The 13911-nt window shown below is 41.9% G+C and overlaps 1 protein-coding gene across 2 annotated transcripts in view; it reads left to right on the forward strand.

Annotated features, from left to right (window-relative positions):
- Nucleotides 1015–13911, forward strand: part of UNC5C (unc-5 netrin receptor C) — a 384392-nt gene continuing 371495 nt past the window's right edge. Inside the window, exon 1 of one of the 2 annotated variants that reach the window (XM_021100734.1) lies at nucleotides 1015–1742. In XM_021100734.1, the coding sequence (XP_020956393.1) occupies nucleotides 1619–1742 (124 nt within the window). In that variant the 5' untranslated portion in view covers nucleotides 1015–1618. The remainder of the gene's footprint in view (nucleotides 1743–13911) is intronic. The other variant, XM_021100735.1, reaches the window with a different exon arrangement.

The raw sequence follows: 13911 nt of genomic DNA on the forward strand, positions 1-13911 counted from the left end.
TTGTCACCAAGAGCTTAAAATTTCCTTGATAAATTACTTAGAAATGTAATAATCTTGGGAACTGGTTTCTTCTTCCCAGGTCAGTGTGCCAGTGTGTTTTGAACTTTTAATCCATCCACTCTCCTTTCATCCAGGCTTTCCTTATTTTATCCACCCATTCTCACACTCCCGCTGCATCATTACAACAGGGATCCATAACTCAGCTATCCAGACAATTCTTTCCTGAAGAAAAAAATAATAAATTAAAAATGCATAGCAGTTTGAGTCCTTACACAGACTGTTAGGAATCTGGAGAACCTGTCAGAGGTTCCACCCTCACTTTAAGTGAGTATTTACAAATTTTGTTGTGCAGTGTTTCTGGGAGTTTCTTCTCGTAGCATCTCACCACGCTTTACATACTCAACCTTGCCAGCCACCAAGATGCACGCCAATAAAGCTCCGTTGGAAAAGAAAAAAAAAAAAATGTTTTCCTTGAGGTTTTAGTTTCTGTTCCACCACGGAGAGATCACGGGTGCTCAGCGCATCCAGCGGTCTGAGGGGCGCTGACAGCCCCCAGACTGCAGCGTGTCGGGGGCGCTGCGAAAGCTTCCTGCCTCTTCCCTGCCACGCAGGACTTCAGCTGGAGCCCGAAGCCGGCTCAATCAATCGCAAGACCCAAAGTCGCAGAGCGCGTCCCGTCCCGGGGAGTCTGGCATGGGCTCCGGCGGCGCCGCGGCGAAGCTGGCAGGCGGCAGGCTGAGCTACCCCGGCCACTGCCAAGCGGCTCGGGGCGCGCCCGCTGCGCTCTCGCAGTCCGGGTCTGGCGCGCCGCGGGAGGCAGGCGCGCTCCCACCCTCAGAAGCCGCCTCTTTGCTCAGGTCTCTCTCGCCTCAGCTTCCTCAGCTAAACCAACAGCCGCTCTCCAGCTCCGGCTCTGGGCACGCAGCTCCCTCCAATCCTTGCTTACATAACGCGGGCGGGCGCGCTCCCGCCGCCGCTTCCCCTCCGGCGGAGTAGGGCTGGGCCCTCCACGCCTCCTCGGCTAGCGCCTCCGCGCGCCCGTGCGCCCCGCACTAGGAGGTGACCCTCCTGGGCCACCCAGCAACAGCGGCAGCAGCCTGGACGTCTCTCCCTCCGCGTGACAACACAGATTGGAGACGGGAGCGGCCTCCCAAGTGCACCACTCCCTCCCTCCGCTCCCCACTCTCTCTTGCACTCCCTCCGCCCCAGCCCCCCCCACCCCCGCCCGCCCCCCGTGCCTGTGTGTGTTTGGCACCGGCAGGGGACCCGGGGAGCAGTCCAGGCTCGGCGCGCGGCGGAGCTACGGCTGCTCTCGCTGCTGAGAGGCGCGGCGCGGCGGCCGCCTTGCGCCTCCCCGGACTTTCCAAGTGGGGGCAGAGCAGCCGCTCGCGGAGCCGCCAGTTAGAAGGCAAGGGAAAGAGAGACCTCCAAACTCCTCCTCAGCGTCTCCTCTCCACCCCCTTTTGGCCCCTGCCCTTGGAGAAAGTGGAGTGTGGCGCTCGGTTATCTTATTTCTTCAGACAGCTTCGCGGAGCACGGAGTCAGCGGCTGCCCTGTGGGGCTCTCCGCTGTTGGCGCGCCTCTGTGTGTGGCTCCCCCAGGCACACCTCTGTCGACGATGAGGAAAGGTCTGCGGGCGACAGCGGCCCGCTGCGGACTGGGACTGGGATACGTGCTGCAAATGCTTGTGCTACCTGCCCTGGCCCTGCTCAGCGCCAGCGGCACCGGCTCGGCCGCTCAAGGTAAGGGGGTCCGCCGATCTCCGCAGCCACCTCCCTTCGCCTCCTCCTTCCCTCCTTCTTCCTCTCCTCCTCCCCGGTTCTCCTGGCTTCGCTAATCCCCCTCGTTTCTCTCCACGGCAAATCACTTGCAATTCTACTTTCCCAACTATTCGAGAAGCTTTGGTTATGATGTTTAATCGATCCTCCGAAATGGGCACGGATGGGCCGGGGACGCACGGGGTGTGGACGCACGTCTGTCCCTGGGCATGTGGACGCCTTGGTGTCGTTTACACTTTCTGCTCCAAACGCACACGTTGTTGCGTATTGTGCAGCCCGAGGTTTGGAGAGACACTGAGTGCGGGTGGCAGCGTGGCATGCCCTAGATGCACCCTGATGCGCAGAGGCTCCCCGCGCTGTGCCGCGTCTGGGAGCCTGGGGAGTCTCTGAGCACGCCAGGCGCGGAAGGGCGCTCAGCGAAGGAAATGTGTCCATTACGGCCGAGGACCCGCCGGCGCTGGTGCCCCTCGGCTGCTGCTCGGGCTGCTGTGGCGATACACCGCGCACCGGGACCCGCCACCCAGCCCGCAGGCCGTGGGGTGTGCACGCCTCCGCTCTCCTACCCTCTCGGCGTCCCCCACCCAGCGGGCGACCGAGAAACTTAAAACCCCAGAGCTCGGAGGAAACGGACTGGTCGTTCAGACCAAATCCGAAACTCCCCGGGGTAACCGGCCACTTTATAACTCTGGCATTTGAATTTAATGCGTCTGAGCTTTAAAAGAAGTGTCCGGAGCCCTGGGCAAAACCGGCGTCGGGAGAAGCTGGGCCAAGGAGTTGAGGGTGGGGAAGGGAGGAGGGGAGGCACGGGAGCTAAGGGCGTCCTTCTTGCCCTCGTAGTTTGAGGTGGTAGAGGCAGATCCCAGCCTCCCGAGCTCCGAGCTGAGCAGAAGGGAGACGGAGAGGAAAGACTCCACGGGGTTTCTGTCGGGTCACCTGGGTCCCCAACCTTCTGGCCAAGCTGAGCGCCCACCTGGGTCTTAGCGCCCAGTTTGGTGGTGGTTGCTGGCTCCGGGGAGGGCAGCTCAGCTGTTCTCTGGGATGGGGGCGCGGGTGCAAGAAGCTTCTGCAGCGTTTCGGAGGTCATCCAGGCATCCCATCATCTCGGTTACACTCTTGCCAAATTTGGAAGGCAGAGGAAGTGCAACGACAGCCTCACCTCCCCGGGAGATGCTCAGACACTCCGGAGCTTAGCCGCAGCAGTCCCTCTGCTCGGGAGAGGCGCTGGGGGCCCGGGCTTTGGAGGTGGAGCGGAGCGCTGAGAGTAGGCTAGAGTCTGGGTGGGGAGGTAAGTGATTAGCGAGGCTTTGTGAATTAGCCATAGCTACTTCGGGAGTAAATTTTCCTGCTGCCTCGCTAAGTAGCCACGCTCATAAATCCTTCCTTCCCTCCTTGCCAGATGCCTCCCTTCCCCGAGGTTCTGCTGCCCTGATTTTCTTATTCATAATTCCAGAGCTCATCTGTCTGTCCATTTTACAAAGAAATCCCCATTGAGAAGCATAAACTTCTTGTTGGTTTCTTGAAATTGGAAGGTCTCAGGAAAGGCAGCTGAGGGTGCTTAGAGGGATGTTTGGAAGTTTAAGTGAGCAACCTGATGAATTGTTGTGGAATCAACCGCGTGACTCCCAGTGGAATTCGCCTACTGTTATTGGGAGCACAAAGGACTCAGCTATAGGGTGGGGGTGGGAGTGAGAGGGGGACAGGGCAGTGAGGGAACTGTTAGTTAAAGTCCCCAAAGATGCCACACAGGCGATGTAGGATCCCTGCCGAGAGCTTACTACAGCCAAATTAAAAAGACTGGATAGGAAGAAAGATCAATATAGATAATCAAACAGGAGATTGTAAGTGGATTAATATTGAAAGAAGAAAGGGGAAGAGAGTAAAAGAAAAGACGCTCAGGATAGAATGAGGGTTTGCTACTTACACATTTTTCATCTTATAGACCTGGAAGTCAAAGATTGTGGATTTAACCTACTCTTCTGATCTTGAGTGGAAAAATATAATGTATTCTTCTGGGTGTCTGCAATTCAGTGCCTTTTCTCTCAGTTTAGTTTATTGAGCTCTTTCAGTTCCTGGTGAACAAACTATTTATGTTTGAATCTTGTGGTCTTTGAGAGACATTATTCCACCACTTTTATCATTGTTTTCCTCCATAAGCCAGGATACCCCAGCATTCCTGTGTTGTCTGTTAGGTGTCAGAATGTAGAAAGCACCAAACTACTTTCAGCTGCTATCACTACCACTCTGATCTGTTCCTCTAGCCTGTTTACTATTGAACCACCAATATGCTTTCTTCTCAGAATCACACTTATATAATGGCCTGGTAGTCAGACCTCTCTTTCCCTCTGATTTCTTCTCTTTTCACTTCTCTCGTTGGACTGTATCACTACGGAAATAAGGGATGCTCTTGCCCCCTCAAAGTATGATTTCCTTGTGCTGAGAACTTAAAGATGGAAATAAAATATTCTTTATGAATGGAATTATGTATGCCATTTAGATAAGAAAGTTCATTTAAGCCCTTTACTATGAGGATAAGGTTTTTATGCTGTTGTTAGAGAGATACTAGAAAAAAATGGAAGTTTAAGGGAATATGTGTCTCTTTAGAGGGAGCCAAGGAAATAACAGATGTTTATGATAAAAAAGCAGAATGGATGTTATTTGTGAGAGTGCTTCATTTTGTATCTGTGGTTTGAAGAAAGACAGCAGTCATTTTTAAACAGATCTTTGGGAGAATCCCTAGGCTTTAGGCAACAACTTTCTCCTTTCTGGCTCTGCTCTAATTATTTCGTTCAGGATTGCTGGGAACTCCAAGCTCCAGGGAATTTGTGGTGTTTCTGACTTTCAAGAATGAAAGATTTTACTAGGAAAAGGATCTGCATGTGTGTGTGTGTGTGTGTGTGTGTGCGTGTGCGCGCGTGCGAGGGGGTGGGGGTTAGTTTGCCTCAGAATTTGTGCCCTCCTGTTTTATAAATGCATTTTATTTCTGGATTACACAGCATTGATATTCTGCTTATCTAGCACCAACTAGTGTTATGAGTGTTAACACCACCAAACTGAGAACAGAAAATTACTGAAGACTCTAATTATATTGGGATAATTCTCTATTATTGTAAGATACTTTATAATGTTTTAAAAGCAATATATTTCTTCAGAGAAAAGAGTAAAAATTACTTCCATGCATTTATGTATATTGGTGCAGTACAGAACAACTGGCATGAAAGAGAACTGAGTTTCATAACAAGTATACTATATTTTTTTTTATGTTAGGAGCAGAATAAATTCATAAACTCACATGGCCTTTGCAGTAAGGAAAAGTAGCCTGGTTTACCTTTGTTAGAACAATAATTGGATGTCTTCTAGCTTAGGGAATACTTAAAAGGCTTCAAAGAGTAAAGTTTTCAAGTAGTTGGAAAGAATGAGGAACCATAAAATTAATGTTTATTGACTCCCTGGCCTTCTGTGTTCTGGATACTGAGCATCCCAAGTTCAACAAGATAGGGTCCTAGAGCAGCTCTCTCCCATTTGCAGTCTGATTGTCCTGATCAGAATTCATATGGGTCTTTGGTAAGCAGTTTCCCCTAAAGACAAGAAGGAGGCATGAGCTCTCCTAGACAAACCATTTTAACTTATTTAGACTTATTGTTGAGACTTAGAAGTAACTGTTCTCTAATGTATGCTAGGTTATCCAATTAGCACAAATAGCCAGAATGCCTTAACTAGGTGCAGGACTTTTCTGATTTAGGTCATGGCTGTGCTGGAGCAGCAGAGGGAGTCACTTTCAGAAGAAACATTAAAATTACAGGCTGCAAGCACAACTTCAGGAAGATAATGGGGAAGCATCTGGGGGCTGGAATTGAGCAAGTCCTCTGGCCTTGCTCTTTTAGGTTGTATCTTTTTTCCTTTGTCTTTTGGGTTTGTGCCAGTTGAAAGCACACCTCTTCACATCCCCACAAATTAGGAATCTATGAACTCCTTTGGATAGTGTATAGTATTAAAAGTAAGGTTCTGAACAATTATTTTGCATGTATCATGTCCCACACTCTGTGCTACTTATTAGGGACACAGAGTTGAGGTGACAGTTTCACTTCTCAAGGAAAGCAGAAGTGTCTAATTATAATTTACTTTCTGAAATGTAAATTATAGCTCTAGTCCCTTCTGGATTCAAGCATCCAAAGATAGTAAACATAGGAGAGGCTAGAGTTCTAGTGTGAGTGGTGGCAGGGGGTTCCATGATTTCTTCACGGAGGAGTTTAAAGGTGGCAGTTTGGCTGGAAGTCAGACGTTCTTAAAGCTGAGTTTGCACTGCAACTGTTTTATAAATCTTACTGAGCTTTAATATATATATGATTGGTCTGGCTTTTGGGAAGCACAAGTTAGAGCCTGTTAGTAGTGTTTGCCCATTCTGCCTGTTTGTTTAATGGTTACCACTGTCTCGTAACGCTGCCTCCACCACCTCCTAGCTGTGAGTTGTTTAGCAACCCCGTGCCTCAGTTTCCTCAGATGTGAAGTGAGGGTAAGATACTCTAAATCATATTAGGGTTGAATGAAGTAATATATCTAAAGTATGCCTAGCAGTATTCTTTGGCTTCCAAATCCATAAACCATGAGCAAAGAAATTTAGAGGTTAAAGAAATTGAAGATTGATACATTTGAACTAGGATTGGGGATTGCTGCAGATGCTGCTTCCCCTAAAGCAACAAGTGGGGCTGTCTGAGGAGATGCTCCCAAGTGTACCACTGCAAACTCCTGGACAGGGCATGGTTCTTTGAACAGCCCGTGGGAAGCTCTTTCCTTTCACAGCCACATTTTTGCCCCTTTCTACATGCTCTGGGAAAATTAACCTAATAGCAGTTCTAAAAATGCCCTGTTAGGTCACAGCCTGTTAAGTCCTGGCTACAAGCTCCACGCTTAACTTTCTGTCTTTACAATCAATATTGAAAGATAACTTTTCATAAATCCATAAACACTTTTATGAAAAAAACAAAAAGGTCCAGTTCCAGGTTTTCAGATAATGATTTTGAGAAAACCAAAATGTCAATAGTTTATGCAAATGTCAATGGTTTTTCTTTAAAAAAAAAATGGACGGAAGTGGAGTTCCCGTCGTGGTGCAGTGCTTAACGAATCCGACTAGGAACCATGAGGTTGCAGGTTCGGTCCCTGGCCTTGCTCAGTGGGTTAAGGATCCGGCTCCGATTAGACCCCTAGCCTGGGAACCTCATATGCCACAGGAGCGGCCCAAGAGATAGCAAAAAGACAAATAAGCAAAATTAATTAATTAATTAAAAAAAAAATAGACAGAAGTATATGTCTAAAGAACATAACTGGGAGTTCCCGTCATGGCTCAGTGGTTAATGAATCCGACCAGGAACCACGAGGTTGCGGGTTCAATCCCTGGCTTCGCTCAGTGGGTTAAGGATCCAGCGTTGCTGTGAGCTGTGGTGTAGGTCGAAGACATGGCTCGGATTCCATGTTGCTGTGGCTCTGGCGTAGGCTGGCGGCTACAGTTCCAATTAGACCCCTAGCCTGGGAACCTCCATATGCCGGGGGTGTGGCCCAAGAATTGACAAAAAGACAAAAAATAAAGAATGTAACTGAATATGTGGTAAAACAACACACACACACACACACACAAATATGGGAAAATAGTTTGACTTGAAGACAAAGCAAATTCACCAGGGCATTCATATATTAAAGTTATGTTTGCAATAGAAAGTTTTAGCATTACAATTGAGAAAAACATGAATAATCTAGATAATGTATATTTTCAAATTTCACATTTAATTACTTCTATTTTAAGGGTTATTGGTATTTTTTTCATGGTTAATGCAGATGTTTTCAGGCAAATTTAAAAAATAAAACTAGATATTTGGGGGGATTTTTATGTATTTAGAGTTAAGACGTCTTTCTTTTACAGTATTTTAGTTCTGCTTTTAATTTTGGATAGCCCAGTCTGTACTTACAGAGCTCCAAATGTCTTACTCTTTTTCTTTTTTAACCTAACTTCTTGAAGCCATGTATGGGCTCTTCTTTAATTTCAGATTTTATTTGGTTTTGTTATTGCTTACGTATTTGTGGAAGAGAGCTCCATGAATCTGAGGCCTTGGATATTGTTCCAGTATCACTTAGTTCAAGGATGTTTAAACTAGAACAGAAACTCAGTGCTATTTTTTTATTTGACTTTGGAAGCAGTGTAAGTTTGCCTTGAGCAAAATTAAAAAAAACAAACACCTACTGTCTCCTTTTTTCTAGTTCTTAAAAGAAATCCAATAATTGAATAATTTATAATTTCTTTTAAATATTTTTGATCTCCAAATTTGTAGAGATTTTGATAAAAACATTTTGTAGTAATTTTTGAGTTAATAAAATTAGAAATAGTAAATATTTTATCTTCTCTACCTGATTAGAATTCTCAGAAGAATTTCTGTCTTTTCATGAAAACCCAAAACATATGTTGCAAATATTTGGACTCTTTGTAATCAAAATGTTAGAAAATATTGTTATAATTTTATAGTTTAAGAAAGTGTGGGTTAAAGTTGTAATGTGGTTTTTTCTTTTTGAGTATTCCTGACCCCCTCCCCCCAAAAAATTCCTCCCTTAGGATTATATAATGATGTTTTGATAGACACAGAAGAATATCTCCATATTTTATAGGTGTTAAAGTTATTGTGACATTAGTTAAAGTGAAATTATAATTTGGAAAGTGAGCTGTAGCTTCGAAAGTGCCAAATATGCAGATATTTGTCCTTATGTCATTATACCTTTTATTAGCAGTGAGCAGTGATTCAAAAGTGCTTTGTGTGGCAAAAGTGTAAGCCTAACATCTGAAAACTCCAGTGTTTGGGGAATACCCTCTTCTAATTAAATAACTGACCATGTCTCATTACCGGCGTGGTAGTAGAACATAAGAGATTGGGGGGACAAGTGAGACTTCATTGTATTTATGTGCCTGTTACAGCTCTTACTTTAACTATGAGGGCTCCAGATAATCATGTTAACAAATGATATTGATTAATCAAATTTAACTCCAGCGTTACCAGTCTTATTTATTTTAAAATGTTGTGAGGACAGGGATTTTAACTTCATTAATCATTGTCATTTGGATCCTGTGGCTAGATTCATTTCTCAGCAATTATGAGAGCCATAAAAATGCCTCATGTAGATAAACGTGTATTATCTGCTCTTCTAACTAAGGATGTTAAACACCAGAAACTCCCTTAGCACATTTAACAAGTTTATTGATGAATGCTAACATTTCTCAGTTTTAGTCAATGTCTTAATTGATTATTTAATCATGGACTGACTGAACTCAAATGTAATTTATTGTCTTCTCTTTTTTCTCTGTTCAGAATAAAAACCTTATTTATGAACATTCATCTCTAGTAAAAACACATTAGTGCTTGCACATTACAATGCATCTGTATCCCAGTTATAAGGGTAAATAGGTCTGTGAGTGGACATGCAGGTATTTTCCAAAATTCAAGAATATTAGTGTGTATAAGAATATAAAATATGAAAGAGCAGTGTAGAAGTAATGTATATATTTGTATAGAAAAGTAATTATTAAAATAATTCATAATATACATTCTCTTAGATGATAGGGCATGTGATATAATAATACCCCATAAATTATAGGCATAGTGAAACATATTCATGTATCAAAGAAAAGTGAAGGGGAGCAGTTTGGAACTATTTTGGGTTTTGTGAATTTACAAGTTTGTTTCTTATATGCAAATTGAGTATTTTTGGAAGATTCTAATATCTTTTTGGAATTTTAAGAATCTAAAAAAATGATTTCGAGAACTAGATCAAAGACAAACAGTATTCTCTAACTTTCACAGAAACTAAAAGTGATAGTCAGTGAAGAAAAGGCCCTACTGTTGTTTTATTATACATGATTGTCAGAGACCTGTGTTATCTCTAATCCAGACCAAACAAGATTACCACCACAATAAAAACTTGATGATTGAAAAGTCATAGCAAATAACGGTAATTTCACTTTGAGCATTATATCTGTGTAAAATATGTTGACATTTGAATTTAGCTTTTGATAAGAGAAAATGATATATTTTATCTTCCATGAATAAAGTGTTTGCCAAATATACACATTGTAGCCACCCAGTGGAAGTAGGTAAGTTTGGCAAGCAGTAATCTTGAAATCATGCTAAATAAAACAGCAATTATGTTACCTGTCCTTTTCTTTAGCATCTTCCCTTCTTCCTTCCGGATCTCCATAGGATGATGAAAGAATATAAGCTTTAAAAATGTGTTAGGGGTCAAATTCAAGGATTGAAAGAGCCTAAGACATTTTCCTCCTGGGCTACTACAGCCATCACCAGCAGAGCAGACAGCTTGGTGGAAAACAGAAGCCCATTTCACTGTTCTCAGAAGCTGAGGAAAAACAGGCATGTTCAAATGATTTATTGTTTGTGCTCTCTGGAAAAGAGACCTAGGGTCAGTATTTCATCATAATATTATTCAGTGGGCACTCTGACTTGAAATTTTATTATGTAAATAGAAAAATAATAAAATGGATATGCACCTATTTCAGTTAACATAGCAAAAGAATTTGGAAAGTATTTAAAAGGTGTATTTTTGAAAGAAGTTACACTTTACTTGGTCCTGTTTGAGTAGGATATACATGTTTGAGAAATGTAGACTTAAATCAGTGGCATACTAATACATAGAATCCTTTGGTGATTTCTATAAAATGCATTGCTATTTCCTCAGCTACTCTGTTAAACATTGCCGTTAATAACAGTATCAATGTTGGATGTTACATCTCACCTATACATCAGAAATCGAATAGCATTCTTAGGATTATATGGGAGTTCTTAAGGACAATTGTCCCAGAAAAGACATTGATCAAAATAGATATTTATTTTTGTTTATATTTAAAAGGACCACGTAGAGAAAGTTAAACTTTACTTACTATAACCTGATGAAAAAATACAAAAAGATGGCTCGAAAAAAATTTTAGCAATAGGTATGTTTTCCCAGTAGGAATGGTGGTAATCGGTTTATTGGATTTATTGGAAATGATGAGCACATGAAAGATACACATGTCATTTTTATTGAATTAAATAACTATGGAATTATTTCCTATGAGGGTATTTCCAGGCAGACTCTTAATGGAATGAAGAGTTACAAGAAGTAGACAAATTTAGTTCTCTGTGAGTGAATATATATATTATATATATATGAACAACAAAGTGTGTATGTGTGTAACTTTTTTATGTTTGTTTGTTTTAGGATAGTTCATTTTCAAACAGCCTTGGCAATATCCTTAAAATACAAATAGAACCTATCAAACAAATGAAAACAATTTTTTTTAATAAAAATATTCGTAGGGCAGTCATTGAATGGGGAATTAGTTTTCACCACTGGTTTCTAACTGAAAAATTATATTCTTTTCTGTAAAAAGATGATCAGTAGCTAAACTATTGACAGTAGTTTTCAGGAGAGACATCTCTGCCTCATTTGTGCAGTGGCTAATCTGATAGAAACAGATTTCTCCTGTCCTCCACGTGGCAGATACGGGGGGATCTCCTTGTTCACTGGCTTATTTCAAACACGTGGAGAACTTCCACCTTTTCCTATAAAGTAGACTGTAATTTTTTTGACCAAAGGAGAAGGTCGGCTTTCCTGCTGCACGAGTAACATCTTTCATTCACACCTAAGACCCCTCTGCAGGAGAGACAGTGTTTGCTCTGTAAGCACCCTACCTGAGGTGACCTCTCATGATTGGGCCGATTGAAGGCAAAGTCAGCTGTGTTGTTTTTTCCCCTGAATTCAGTTCTGATTTGTTTCAACTTCTGAATAAAATGAAGTCAAGTTTCCAGGCTGCGGAATGTTTAACTTTCTTGGACTCCCTCAGATGCCATACAGGTGGCTTTCTTTCCAGATTTCTCCCTTACACTCATTGATACCTTTGTTTAAACAAAGATAAAGTTAGTTGAGGAGAAAGAAAGGTGGTTGTTAAGGAAAGAATATAAAAATTTACTTCCACGTGGATTGATAATGTGCTTTTTTGCTTATTTTTCATATTGTAGTAAATGCAAATTATTTATATGATACATCAATATGTAAATATATGTTAATTGTCACCATATGTTTCCACATCACTTGGCGTTTCTGAACTAGGATTTTCAAAGATATGAATAAATTCTAGCTTTTGGGATATTGTTTCCTGAGTTCTCTGACATATCGTATGTTCATGTATGATGTGGGGTTTTCGTAAGAAAATACGCAATACTCTAATAAGAATAGCAAATAATAATGCCCCCACAAAGTTTTGTGATTACAAGTCTGAATGCTAATGAGAGGGGTTGCCTGTTTAATGCTGAATTGCAAGGTTAAAAAGAGAGTCTTAAAGATAAGAGCGGATTCCACAGTCCTTGAGTTTGTTTTGCATTCAGTGACAGTCACTAAATTAGGGAAAGGAATGTTCAAACAACACACTTGAGGAAAAGTGATTTTTATAGAAAGGAGCCATTTCTGCTAATAGCCAGTAACTGCACGTAACCCTGCTGACATTAAAAGTCCATTAGCTAAGCCCAGTTTAAATAGCAGCTGATGCAGTGTCAGCTAAATGTACGTTGGAATTTTTTCATATAATGCAGTAATAGCAGTTATATAATTTTTTTCTAAAACTACATACATTAAGTAAAACAAATGTCATCTGATAGTGGTGGCAGGGCTGCTAATAAGCAGGCAGAGATTTGTGATGAAACAAAAGTAACCGTCTATATAACAAGAAGATAATAAATGGTAGTGATGGTTTTAAAAGGGAGCCTTTGAGAAAAATCATATGGAGAAGCTTAAGCTGACATCCAGAAAGAGTTGTTTCCATAGAAGCACATATTAATGAGCACTACTTTGAGATGTTCATTTAAAGTGAAGTGATTTTTTTTTTTTTTTTTTGCCATTAGCCTCAGTGTTCAGTTTTCAGTGTATTTTGAAACAACAGGAACCCCCCTCCTTAGGCACTGTTATACGTGTAAATGGCAGGGGAGTGAGGGTAGAGGGTAAAATGAGGTTGAAGAATGAAAACAAGGAAAAAAGTAAAAACAGATAAAACTTCATATGTTAATATTTTTGAGGTGATTACTATGGTAATATTACGACTTTTTAGTACTGCCTACAATGAAATCAAAGGTTGAAATATCCATATTATTCCCCTCTCCTGTTTTTCCATCTTTCGAATATTTCCCAATCTCCACTTTGATCATCTGAAAGATAAGTTTTACTGAAAATTTGTGGTAGAGTCCAAGGATTTTTAATACGTCGTCTTAAAGAATTCTCTAAGGCAGTGTTCCCTAACGATGAGACCATTGTGGAGACAGTGAGAGTTGCTCAGTAATGTGTGAGTTGATAACAGGGCAGTAATTAATCAGTGGCTGTCATGCTCACACCACTGTAAAGTATTAGGAGAACCTCCTTGCCGACCACCCCTCCCCATTATCAGACCATTAGTGAAACCTTGTACAGGCAACAGTGGGGAGCTCTGCTTAAGCTTATGACCCGAATCATTGGGATATGAGCTTTGTGCATATTTTCCCAGTGGTCACTTGAATTCTCATCACACTTTCTAGGACTCAGAATTGATGTGTCATTCGAACCTGAGAATTTATTTATAAGTCCGACCTGAGACATCACCTCTTTTGTCTGTTTTTAGTTTAAAATTAGTTCAGTTTTCTTTCTTTGATTAAAAAATACCTCACATAACCCTGCATTGCTTGAACGTGGCGGGGGGGGGGGGAAGAAAGAAAAGAAAAAGAAAGGAAAAGAGAAGACAAGGACTACTATTTAATCATAATGGGCTGGCAGAGATCTCCCTTTTATGTTCACAGATTTTCATACAAGCATTTCATAATAAAATCAAGAAGTTTTCTTTGGTGTTGGTAACTGTTTTAATTCAGTTCAGGCCACTGCAAAGGCTTATTTTGAATGAATTGGAAGCTTTCAGGGACAGAGTTTATGCAATTAAATTCCTAACCAAAATCCCATTTACTAACATATTGCATGAGGGACTTGATGAGTAATCTCGTCTTTAGTATGTAACTCAAACATTAGTAACAGATGCAAATATGCCTCAGTTCAACCAGTGGGCTTTGATTTTTAATTCTAAACCAACTTA

The sequence above is a fragment of the Sus scrofa genome, chromosome 8, assembly GCF_000003025.6.
Source record: "Sus scrofa isolate TJ Tabasco breed Duroc chromosome 8, Sscrofa11.1, whole genome shotgun sequence".
Taxonomy (NCBI): Eukaryota; Metazoa; Chordata; class Mammalia; order Artiodactyla; family Suidae; genus Sus; species Sus scrofa.